The sequence below is a fragment of the Zalophus californianus genome, chromosome 4 (assembly GCF_009762305.2).
Source record: "Zalophus californianus isolate mZalCal1 chromosome 4, mZalCal1.pri.v2, whole genome shotgun sequence".
NCBI classification, from domain to species: Eukaryota; Metazoa; Chordata; class Mammalia; order Carnivora; family Otariidae; genus Zalophus; species Zalophus californianus.
The window spans coordinates 158,192,324-158,205,885 of record NC_045598.1 but is presented as its reverse complement, the minus strand read 5'-3'; the positions used below and the strand labels follow the sequence as shown (position 1 = coordinate 158,205,885).

The following is a 13,562-nucleotide window of genomic DNA, read 5'->3' as shown; positions in this document are numbered from 1 at the left end:
AAAAGACACATGGAACAGGGTTCAGGAGGGTACCAAACACAGATCTTCCAGTTCTCGTCTCCCCATAAAGTCAAGACAGTGTTACTGTCTCAACACAGGTGTATGACAGTGTGCACAGAATACTGCCAAGTAGGGAAGCTCACCCAAGACTTGGCCTCCAGAGTTTTTACTGGGGCTCCATCCCAGAGGTGTGATTAACTGCACATGTGGCTGATCTCAGTCTCCAGCCCCTGCAGAGATTGACTGATACTGCTGACCCAGAGCACCCACCCTGCATCACATTGCTGGTGTGGCTTCAAGCCTCCCCCTCAGACACAGCGTTCTCTGTATCTGGCTGGCCCAAGGCCCCAGGCAAGGAAACCCCGTCAGAGATGACATTGTAAGGGCTTAGAGATCACATCCCAGAAGTAGAGGGCAAAAGTCAGACCTCACCTGGGTAAGTTTTAATTCTTTACTACATACTACACCATTCTTTAGATTTATAATTTACCCTTATGAGGAAATTGTACTTCAACAAAGTTTTAAAATAAAGTACATTTATGAATAGTAAGCTAGATTTTATTCAGTTTATGAGATAAACTTTCAAGTTTAAAACTTTTGGTAATTCTTAAATTTTCATAAGGTTTTTAAAAAGAAAAATAATATTCTAAATTACTATCCCATTCAAAAATAGAAATGCTTTCTAAAGAATGCTTTCTTCTGCATCATAAACTGAAGAAGTATATAAAATTATTCCTAAAACATTCATGAGATCCCCTTATAGAATCTAATGTTAAATTAATTTTAATTAAACGGACTTTTAACTAAGTAGAGGGCTTCACCTCACTATGACAGACTGTAGTGTGAAAGTCAGCATTGTTGATTTTAATGAGAGCTGCATAAAAGAGAAGCTTATCTGCAGAGCCTCTGTTCGTTGCTAGGTGTAACATAGTGCTCACACAAAAGCTTTAGAACTTGAGTGCTGAATGGTGAGGACCACATTTATGGAGAAGTTCCTTAAGGATGTGAACCTTTTTTTTTTCTTTTTTTAATTTATAATTAGGTACTTCTTTGTTTTTTTAACATTTTTTTATTTTATTATGTTAATCACAATACATCATTAGTTTTTGATGTAGTGTTCCATGATTTATTGTTTGCGTATAACATCCAGTGCACCATTCAGTACTTCTTAATGGGTGAAAAATCTCAACTCATTTGTATAGCAAATCTATGTATGCTGATACTCAGATTTCTTATTGACAGTCTGTGCTTTACTAAGGCTAGGTTATTAAATATTCCTGTGAAAGTAGTTTCTTTGCTTTCTCTGAATTAGATTCCTGAGTTTATGTTTTACAAGTAAATTTAATACCCATCTTGAAGAGAGATGAAGAGCCATGCTATCACATCTTTCCTTTCCCTCTTTTCTTCTATGAGGGTAAAGGCAGGAGCTATTCATTTTGGCAGAGGGAAATTATATCATCATTGAAAAGGGAGTACATCAACTCACCATCCTTTCCTGGAAATACTGTGTTTTAAATACCAAATGCCACAAATGAAAACTCTGTTCCAAGTTTGAATACTCCTTTTTATAACCACTAGATGGAGCTTGAAGACTGTTTTAAATAAATGTATGTTAAAAATAATCCATAAATGTATTCATCTAGGAAAAAGTAAATTTTCAAAGGATATGATAATTTATGCTTAATGCTAAGCTGTAGAAAGTAAAACCTAATCTTTAAAGACCGAGAAGAGTCCAAATGTCTCAAATACCATTGTGTAGTGCTATAAGCAAATTTTTTTAGCTTGTTTCCTGTGCTGTATTACAAATTAATTAATTCTCTTATTTATGACAATAAAAATCAATCTTCAGCGTCCATTCATTCAACAAATCCTTGAGAACCAACTGTGCAATATAACTTTCACATGTTTTAGAAAACTTCAGTCTTGTAAATCAAATCTGACTTGTTCTATGTTTTAAAAAAGAAAAATGTAAAACAGATAAAGGGCCTAGTTTACCTTCCTAGCTAGAGAACTATCAAATAATTTTGTTTTTCAGCTTTGGTACACTTTTAGAATTGGATTACAGGGGGCATCTGGGTGGCTCAGTCATTAAGCATCTGCCTTCGGGTCAGGTCATGGTCCCAGGGTCCTGGGATCGAGCCCCACATCGGGCTCCCTGCTCCACGGGAAGCCTGCTTCTCCCTCTCCCACTCCCCCTGCTTGTGTTCCCTCTCTTGCTCGCTCGCTCTCTGTCAGATAAATAAATAAAATCTTAAAAAAAAAAATTGGATTACAATGTGCAGTTTTAAAAATAAAATAGTTGTAACTGATATTAAATATCACTTTAAAGTCACATATATAAATAGTGAAGTGTCAAGAAAATCTAAAGCAAGTGAACAATGGTATAAGTTATAGATTAGATTCTGTAGTAGGGTGAACCTATATAGATGAGAGAATTTAATGCATCCCTCATAGACCCTAACAATCAATAATAGCATCTTTAACCACAACACATTCTTACTCAAAGGGTGTTTTCTATTTTCGCACTTCATTGTTAGCTATCTTAAGATCTTTTCTTATTTTTTGTAGGCTTCTGTTTTGGAAAACCTGAGGCTAGCAGTACGATCTCAGCTTGGATTCACTTCAATCAGGCTTCCGATGGCAGGCAGATCCAGCAACATTTGGAATCGTATTTTTAATTTTGCAAGATCACGTCATTCAGGGTCATTGGCTTTGGTCTCAGCAGATGGAGATGAGGTCGTCCCTAGTCAGAGTACCAGCAGAGAACCTGAAAGAAATCATACTCACAGAAGTCTGTTTTCCGTGGAGTCCGACGACACAGACACAGAAAATGAGAGAAGAGATATGGCAGGAGCATCTGGTGGGGTTGCAGCTCCTTTGCCCCAGAAAGTCCCTCCCACAACAGCAGTCGAAGCAACAGTGGGAGCAAGTGGAAGTTCCTCAACTCAGAGTACCCGAGGTGGTCACACAGAGAATGGAAGGGATGCAACAAGTGTGGAGCCCCCGGGTGTGAGTCCAGCCCGTCACCAGCTTACAAGTGCACTCAGTCGTATGACTCAGGGGCTGCGCTGGGTACGCTTTACATTAGGGCGATCCAGCTCTGTAAATCAGAACCAGAGTCCTTTGAGACAGCTTGATAATGGGGCACATGGAAGAGAAGAAGATGATGATGTCGAAATGCTGATTCCAGTTTCTGATGGAGCTTCAGACTTTGATGTGAATGACTGCTCCAGACCTCTTCTCGATCTTGCCTCAGATCAAGGACAAGGGTTTAGACAGCCATACAGCGCAACAAACCCTGGAGTAAGGCCAAGTAATCGAGACGGCCCCTGTGAGCGCTGTGGTATTGTCCACACTGCCCAGATACCGGACACTTGCTTGGAAGTAACACTGAAACAGGAGACGAGTGATGATGAGGCTTTGTTACTTTGTTAGGTATGAATCGCAGCAAGGGAGATTGTGTACAAGTTGGAGCAATATCCATTCGTTGTTTTGTAACTTTACAATTATACTAGTTTTAATTTAAAAACAAAAAAGATGCAGGGTGATTTCTTATTATCATATGTTAGCCTGCATGGTTAAATTAAACAACTTGTAACTCTATGAACTTTAGAGTTTACTGTTTTAGCAGCTGAAATTGCATTATGTATTCATATTGTTCAATAATGTTCTTCCATTTGTTTCTAATTGTTTTTATCCTGGTACTGTAGTTCACAGTAGAAGTATGGCTGCTGAAACTCATTTGACTGTCAGTTTCTCTCTCCTATGTTAAAACATTTGTTTGTACAAAACAGTACCTTCTTTTCATTGAACCCTTTATGCTGTTTGCCAATACATCTTGCAACTTAATATACCAGATGTTAAGGTTGTTAATGTACAAAAAAAGGCCCCTTATATTCTTCAGCTGTTTTTATTTGTATAACATTTGTCTAAATATTATTGGATTTCATCATAATATGAGCTTGTCAAAGGGAAAAACCTTGTCTAAAAAATTTTCTCTTACATTTAACATTCAGTGATGTGAGATTTAGATAGAGTTAGATAAATTAATGGCAAAAACAAAACTTTTATAGATTTTCTAATGTTGACTTTAATACTCTAATATGGTACAAACCAAATGGTAAAATCCCAAGTCATTTCTTTTTTCATCTCTATTTAGGGACAGAATTAAACAGATGAAGATACTCTACTATGCATTAAATCTTGAACTTTATAAAATATGTACAAAAATTGTACAAGATAAGTTCCAAATGGTAATGTCCTTCCCTGGTACAGGGTTATGCTTGTATTGGACCCTAGGGATTTGCACTAAAATCATATCAAGGTCACAGATGAGTTTAGTGCACAAGCACTATCACTTTAAATACTGTCATTTGCTATCACAATGACTATATATTTCCATAGCTTTGGGGGGGCATTTTTATTACAACTTGAAATTGCTTTGCTGGTTTCATATTTATTTGTTGTATTTAAAGACTGCATTATTGTAAGAGTGATTTTCAATATATTTTATTCATGGGGGGATCATGCTACATGTCAAAAAGCAAATTAAGAAATCATTCAGATCCACCCCCCCTTTTTAAGTAGAATGAATTGCAAACCCCGCATATTTTTTTATTGTCAATTCTTGTTTATTTATTCTTTAGCTGTTTTAGTAGCTTAATGATTGAGTATGAAAAAACGTATTTGTGTGTGATTATTGCTATTTATTAAATTTTCGGTACTTTGCTGAATGTCATTTTAAAGCATGTTTGAGGTCTTGTGTATTTGTCGTGTTATGCTGTCAGGAAGAACTGACTGAAATGTTTTAATATGTATCAAAAATTAAAATCACTTTTTTTTGTATTGCCTTGAGGTACTTTTTAAATCAGAGTTGCTGTTTATTTTTGTTGCATTTTTGTGCATACACAGATTCAGGCCATAAGATATGCAGTGTGTCTAGAAGAAAAAAATGAAGGGTGGATAATAGTCTTCCTTAACCACTTTATAGTAAAGTAGTAGGTTACACCAGCACTCGAGGGTCAAAATTCCTAAGGAACTGAATAAATTTGCCTTTGAGAACACTGCTTCTTAATTAATGTTTCTTACAAGATGCAATAACTCAATCAGTTCTCTTATACGATTTTCAGATGCATTTCAAACCCCTATAGAATATTTTCCTGGCAGAATTTGCATTACCTAATTAATCTTGTTTAGGTCCTACTAATAATATACTATATTATATAGGTTTCTTGATTTTGTTTTTGGCATGTCTTAATTTCTTTTTTTAATTAACTAACACATCTTCCTGGTTCAAACAGTAAAAAGTAAGTCTCTCCTCTATCCCTGACACCCATCCTTTAGTTCCTTTCCAAAGGGTTAAGTACCATACCAGATTCTGTATACCCCTCCAGAGATAGATACCGTGTAGATACATAAATGTATCCATATGTATAAAGGCCATATATGGCAATACAAATTGTAACATACTATACATATTTTTTCTGCACCTTTTTTTAAGGGAAAAATGTATCTATTTGAGTTTGAATATTAAAACTAAAATTGGGTATTTCTTTTACTTGATTTTTTCCATTTAAATCACAATCTATCCTGAATTCAAGGCTCCATTTTTTTCCCCCAGTTAATTTTATCCTGAAGCTCTTTATTAAATAATGCATTCTTTCCTTACTATTTGAAATGATGCTTTTATCATATAATTTACATGTTACTTGGATATATTTCTAGACTCCTATTCTCTAAATTGATCTACCCTTTTTCTGTATTAGCCCTACACTGTCTTAATAACTAATGTTTAAATATTTCAAATATTCTTATTTTTCTATTTGAACTTTAGAATCGACCTACTGAGTTTCACAAGCCATTAGTACTTTTGCCGGGGGGCGGCGGGGGGGACACTTTTAGTTTTATAGATTAACCTAGGAAAATTTGACATCTATCATGTTAAAGCTTCTGTCTTAATCATGGTACCTATCTAAAAATGGTGCCCATTCGTTCAAGCCTTTTTTTTATTGTTTCCTTCAGACATGTTTCATATTTTACTTTATAGAGCTCATATATGTTCTTAAGAGTTTAATCTTCGGAATCTCCTTGGTTTTGATACCAATATTAAGGAAGTCCTTTCTGTTTATTAATTTTCTACCTACCTACCAGCCTGCCATTTTCTTATAGTTAGTAATATTATTTATTTTGTGTTTTCCGTTACACAATTATATCTTCCAGTTTGCATACCTCTTTACATTTTAATTGCATTGTCTAGTACTTCTAGAACATGTTAAATATATAGTTAACCATGTTAAGGAGTATCCATTGATCCCTATGTTACAAAAAGCCAAGAATGCATGTTGAATTTTATCACATGCCTTATCACTATGGAGATGATCATATGATTTTTTCTCCTTTGATCTTTTAATATGAATTTTAATATATTTTGTAATTTTGAACTATTCTTGCATTACTGACATAAACTACTTAGCCATGTGTATTATTTTAATATATTGCTAGAATTATATTTTATTTCGGGTATTTGCCACTGTACTCATCAATGAGATTAGTCTATAGTTTGTGTGTGCTGTCTTTAGGAGGTCTGGTTATTAATTTTATGCTGGAGAATTTACAAACTTCTTTTCCTTTGCTCTGGAACAGTTTAAATTGCATTGGAATGAATGTTCCTTAAAATTTCAGTGAAATTATCTGGGCCTGATAGATGTTTGGCAAATAGCTCTTGGACAACTTTGTCGGTATCTTCTGTGGTTAATTGGTCTGTGTAGTTTTTCTATCTTAACTGAGATCATAAGTCATCCATTTCACCCAGGTTTTTAAATTTAGTTACCTAGAGTTGAGCAGAGTTACCTCTTTCTCTTTTGTGCATGTGGCTCTCCATTGTGTATTGTTTGCTCCTTTATTTTCTTAATTAAGATAGCTAAAAGTTGACCTTTTAAAACATTTTTTTGTTCGGGGCGCCTGGATGGCTCAGGCGTTAAGCGTCTGCCTTCAGCTTGGGTCATGATCCCAGAGTCCTGGGATTGAGCCCTGCATCCGGCTCCCTGGTCAGCGGGAAGCCTGCTTCTCCCTCTCCCACTCCCCCTGCTTGTGTTCCCTCTCTCACTGTGTCTGTCTGGGTCAAATAAATAAAATCTTTAGAAAAACAAAACAAAAACATTTTTTGTTTGTTTCTCCCAGAGTGGTGTGTTTTGAATGTCTCTGTTCTATGATTTTTCTGTTTTCCAGTTAACTGACTTTCACTTTAGTAAATTTCCCACTTTTTGCTTTTCTTAGTTCATTTGCTGTTTTTTTCCCTAACTCCTTGAGTTAAAACTTCATTCATTCACTTTTATTTCCTAATTATTAATATGAGATGTAAGGTGTAGACTTAAGTCTAAGCACTGCTTAAGCTGAATCAGGTGTATTGGTGTTGCCATTACTTTTATATTCTATGTGTTTTGAAGTTTCAGTATTTATTTCCTCTTTAATCCAAAAGTTGTTTTACAGAAGTTTTTTCCTTTTTTCTTTGCTCTTTTTTTCTCAGATAAAGGGATTTTTGTTTTCTGATTCTTACATTAATTTCATTTTTATGGCATCAAGATCAGAAAATGTTATGTGTATTATTTGGAGAGATTTGAGGAGTTTATTGTTCTTTCTCAATTTTTAAAATGCTCCAGAAACACTTCTAAAAAGTGTGTTCTCTGTTTAAAGGATACAGATCTTAGTAGATATTCCTCAGATTTATCATGTTTAGATCTTCTCCACAGTACTTTTGTCTTGTCTCAATTTATCACAGCTCCAGGATTAATTTGGAAGAGACTAGAAGCCAAAGAGACTGTGTTAGGGTTCTATGGGCCCCAGCCCTGCCTTAGGCCCCACCACTTATGTTAATCAGCCAGGACTGAGAACATAAGTGTAGGATGAAGGGGGGTTTTCCTACAAGCTGTTGAGGTTTTAGTCTCTACTGCTGCTTACCACCATCATCCACTGTTAAGCTGGAAATAAATGGGCAAGAGGTTAAAAAGAGTCCTGTACATTCAATACGCTAGGTATTCGTTGAGTGATGTTTACAAGAGTTTACCTTACTGCTGCTGCTTTCTAGCTGCTTGCTTGTTCCTTCACACCCTTGCTCCTGAACTTCAAGAGAGAAGATGACAGCAACTTCATAGGACCTGTTTTACTCACCCTGTTTAAAAATTAATGGAAGCAGGCAGTAGAGAGAAAGGCTGGTTCTCAGAATAACTGCACCCTTGTTCAGAAATAGCTTCCTTGTGTGAAAATTAAGAAATAGCATACAAATTACAAATTGCTTGTGGATATTGGCATGGGTTGGACGTTGGTGGATTACACTTTTTTTCTAAGGTCCTCAACATTCAAGGTAGAATGAGGCAAAGTAAAATTCACAGAATTTTAGAAGCGGAAGGAATCTTTAAAAAGGAAGTAACTAAAAATAAATAATAAAAATAAAAGGGAAGTAACAGACATAGCTGACTAATCAAGAATGTTTTCAACTTCAATGAAATATGTTATTTATATCATAAACCATCTATGCATACATGGTTTAACCATTATGTGATGTTAAAGATTTTTTTTTGAAGGTCATTCTTTTGACATATTTTGACATATACCTGACCTAAACGAGTGCATCCCATGTTCACACTATCAAAGACTATTATTTTAACATTTTTTAATTTAAATTCAATTAATTAACATATAATGTATTACTAGTTTCAGAGGTAGAGGTCAGTGATTCATCAGTCTTACGTAATATCCAGTGTTCATTACATCACGTGCCCTCCTTAATGTCCATCACCCAGTTACCCCATCCCCCCCGCCCACTCCCCTCCAGCGACCCTGTTTGTTTCCTGTGATTAAGTCTCTTACAGTTTGTCTCCGTCTCTGATTTCATCTTGTTTTATTTTTTCCTCTCTTCCCCTATGATCCTCTGTTTTGTTTTCAAAGGCCATTTCTAAGTCCTTTACCACCAGCTGCTTTTTCATCATAGGAAAGAATTCTCAAAGCACTTATTTACCCACTGTTGAGTGCCTACCGTTTGCCAAGTCTTTTGTATGTATCTTTGGATCTTCACAGTCCTCTGTAATATAAACTACATATTACTTTTATCTACCCAAGGACACAACTAATAAGGGTAAAACTAAGAATTGACCTTACTTAGTCTTGTCGGACTTAACAGTCATCTTGTGAATGAGATGAATCATAAAATGAAGTAATATCAGTAAAGAAAAATACCCATCTTCAAATTTGAGCTAACAGACCTGGATTACTTACAAACTTACTGAGCCTCAGCTTCCTTGTTTTAAAATAAGGACAATAATAGCTACGTCATAAGATTGTGAGGGATAAATTAAGATAACATTTGTAAAGGCCTTCGCATATGTTTTGGTCATCTATTGCTGTGTAACAAACTTTATGCTTAAAGCAACCACAAGTTACTCAGTTTGCTCACAAATCAATAACTTGGGCAGCGCTCAGTGGAATTGGATCATCCTGCTCCTGGCGCCCATGGGGGCTGCAGGACATACTCCCAAAAGAGTTCACCTATGACTGACAAGTCTGTGCTGGCTGTTGGCCGGGACCTCAGCCAAGGCCGCCAGCCAGGAGGCTTGGAGCCTCTCCATGTGGGCCTCTACAAGGGCTGCTTGTGTTTCCTTACAATATGGATATTGGGATCCAAGAATGAGTGTTCCAAGCACCTGCCGAAGCTGCAAGTCTTCTCACGACCTAGTCTCAGAAGGTTCAGGATGTCACCTCCTGTATGTTGTCAAACAAGTCACCGAGGCCAACCCAACAGAAAGTGATAGACTCCACTCTCAATAGTGGACATAGCAAAGAATCTGTGGCATCTGTAATTACCACAGCACAGTATCTGATACATAAGAAACACTAACTTGCCAGTGAATAGTTTCCGAAAAACAGTGTTACAGTCCCAGTAAGAAGCTCATTTGCCAAAAGGATATCAAATCAACTCAGCTCTTCATGCCAAGGACGTCAATTGTGCTTATATTGATTACAAATACACAGGTAAAACAATCAGTGCATATTTAAATAAGTATTTAGGCAGTGATAAATGGCAACAATGAGTTATTTTTCAGCTATATTTAAAATAACTTCTATTTCAACATATGATATCATAATCTATAAAATCTTTATTTTTAAATTTATTAGAGACGACATAGCAGGTAAAAGTCAGAGCGCCTGGATTTTAATCCTGCCCTGCTTATTACCTGTGATCTCCAGCAAACCCCTTGATCACTCCGCACTTCAGTTCTTTGTCTGTAAATGGAGATAATAGGGCTGTTGGTAGATTCAATAAATTAAACTATGTAAAGCTCTTGTAGCAGTACCTGGCTCGTGTTTGCTGTTATTGTCTATTCAACAGAGAACATCTCTGAAGCTTGAATTAAATGAGAAATGGTGTGTGAAACATCCTGAAAGAATTGTGGTTTCTAAAGATCATGAAAGTATACTTACCCTGAATGCTTCTGAGTACAGCCTCTTCCCCTGGAATCATGGATGTGAACTGCAACCCAGAATAAAAGTCAAAATGAGAGCAAGAAAAGGGAGAAGAAACTATAGTACCTCTCCTGGGATGAGCTGAAGGGAATTCCCAGATGGAGGAGGCAGAGGATCCTGCTGAGGAAATTACCTTAGTGACTGAATCAGGAGTTATGTTGTTTTTTTTTTAAGATTTCATTTATTTGAAAGAAAGACAGCACGAGACGGGGGGTAGGGGTCAGAGGGAGAAGCAGACTCCCCACTGAGCAGGGAGCCTGATGTGGGACTTGATCCTAGGACTCCAGGATCATGACCTGAGCTGAAGGTAGTCACTTAACCAACAGCCACTCAGGCGCCTCTGGAGTTACGGGTTATGAGACTCCTAGAACCTAGTGATTTTCAGATCACTTCGTTCCTTCATTGTAGCAAACACTGCTGGCTGTGTACCCAACATGCAGCAGCAAAGGAGCCTCATTCTAAAGGTGTAGGGAAAGGACAAGAAATAGCCTCAGGTCTCTGAGCAACGGTACAAGCCTTCGCTTGGCTCCCTTGATTGCCAGTTCCATGAAAAGCACCTGTAGTAAGCTTCTCAGTTACCCACAGAGTAATCCATTCCTAACTTGTCAACCAGTTCTTAAATTGGGAATAATAGCTGTGGGCTGGAGGATTAAATGAGATAATACATACAAACAAGTTAGAACAGGGATGGTTACATGCAGTGTAGTGCCCAAGAAGCACTGATTGCTGTGGTTGATGGTCGAGTTATTAATAAACTGCTGGCCCTGTTCCCTGCCAAAGTAACTGTAACAGTTATAATATAAAACATAAAACTGTTTATAACAGTTATATTTGAACAAAAGGCTTTCAGGATCAATAAATTTGGAAACCAGTGCTGGAATATCATAGAACCAAGTCACCCTATGCTAACTGACAGTACACATGGTTTATTGATATTGAAATAAATATATTTTGAAAAGAGTTTACTAAGAGTGATTTCAAGTAAAGATACTGAGATGTCAACGAGGGTGAATCTTCCCATGTATAGGAGGGAGGCTCAAGCCCAAAGAAGCTTAATATTTTCCTAAAAGTGACATGGAAGCTTCACTAAGGACAAATACAGTGAGCTGGAAAACCTGGGCTTTGGAGTCAGACCCATCACAGTCTGAATCCCAGCTCTGCTGCTAAAGAGTTTTATAATGGAATAAATCACTTGATCTCTCCAAGCCTTATTGTCTCATCTGGAACATGGCATAATACCTACCCTTAAGGGTTATTACTGTAAGGATTAAACAAAAGAAAAAGAAAAAAAGAGACTATGCAAAAGCCTTTCCCAGAGCATAAGAGGTTGAAAATAAATTTTAATTGCCAATATTACAGATTCATTTTCCAAATTAAAAAAGCTTATTTTTCTTCTTCCCTCCACTGTGTATAATACATTTTATGTTAGTAGAGCCTTCTTTAAAGAGCAGATTTCCTACATTAGCCATTGTCCTGTTTTCTTGATTACAGAACAACTTAGGTCTGTATCTCAGTGAAAAGTGGTATCTTGGCACAGACATCTATTTTATTTTACAAAGGCCAAAATGAAGAAATTCCATAGAGCTCCGAACAGGAAAGATGTGACTCCATGTTATGGACTTAGTAACATGTGTTGAGCTAGTATAAACACCAGACTTTCAGGGAAGTTATTTCTATACAGAAACTATGGTAATAAGCAACTTATAAATAATATTCAAAAACATTTTGCAACTTCACTACAATAGGATCCTATATATTTCTATCTTATCTGCTGAGCTCTGATTTCAAAGAACATAGAAATTTCTTACCTAGTTTGACTTTTAGATTTCGTTTTTCAAAGTCTGACTTAAATATAGATGTTGTATTGGTTATTGTGCATTGTATGAGTTTTAACTCCATTGTGTTCCTATTACTTCCCTTTGGCTGGATTTGCATTATTGCTGTTTTTTATTGAGATGTCACCGTACAATATAATTTCCATCTCTCTAGCTCATGAGTTGCCGCTAGAATTGTTAACCAAGTGTGCAAAGTGATTCTTTGTAACCATTTTCTTGATTTGGAGTGGAAATAAGCATCCATGTATTGAGTACTTCCTGAGTACCAACCATAGTACTAGATGCCTTATGTCTGTCATTTCTAATCCTCAGAACATACCTGTATGATAGATATTGTCCTCTGAATCATCATCAACAGCATCAATAAGTGCCTTTGTTATTGATATTGGAAAGAGTATAACTCTTGAAGCACGAACTAATTCTTTACTATGTTTTCACAAAGAGAATAAGGGAGAAATTTTACTTTATAGTTAAGATTTTATTACAGTCATAGAGTAAGGATTTCTGTTTTATTTGGTACCACGTTTGCTTTATTAAAAACACAAAAAGGTTTAAAAACAACCACTTCACAATCTAGGATGGCTATAATCACACAGAGCAGGAATAACAAGTGTTAGCAAGAATATGGAGAAATTGGAACCCTCATGCCTCACTTGTGCAAATATAAAAATGGTGCAGCCATTCTGGAAAGCAGTTTGGCAATACCTCAAAAGTTAAATATAGAGCTACCATATGACCCTGAAATCCCACTCCTAGGTATATACCCAAAGAAATGAAAACATATGTCCACATAAAAACTTGTATGTTTTTATAGTAGCATTATTCATAATACATTTACGGTAGCATTATTCATAACAACGAAAAAGTAGAAATAACCCAAATGTACATCATTTGATAAATGGATAAAAGTGTGATATAGCCAGAAAATGAAATATGACTTGGCAAGAAAAAGGAATGAAGTGGAAAAACATTCTACAACATGAATAAACTTGAAACCATTATGCCAAGTGAAAGACGTCAGTCACAAAGGACCACAAATTATATGACCTTATTTATATGAAATGTCTTGAAATCTATAGAGACAAAAAGTAGATAATTGGTTGCCTAGAGCTAGGAAATGGGCAGTTGGGGGAGTTAAGATTGGTGACTTCTAATGGGTACAAGTTTCTTTTAGGGTTGATAAAAATATTCTGAAGATAGATTAGATGAATG

General features: G+C 36.2%; 1 protein-coding gene across 3 annotated transcripts in view; it reads left to right on the top strand.

The window, feature by feature from the left end:
* Positions 1–5,565, top strand: part of LRP12 (LDL receptor related protein 12) — a 72,826-nt gene extending 67,261 nt beyond the window's left edge. For 2 of the 3 annotated variants that reach the window (XM_027622054.2, XM_027622037.2), the window contains one exon: positions 2,569–5,565. In XM_027622054.2, the coding sequence (XP_027477855.1) occupies positions 2,569–3,435 (867 nt within the window). In that variant the 3' untranslated portion in view covers positions 3,436–5,565. The remainder of the gene's footprint in view (positions 1–2,568) is intronic. The other variant, XM_027622044.2, reaches the window with a different exon arrangement.
* Positions 5,566–13,562: the final 7,997 nt, after the last annotated feature.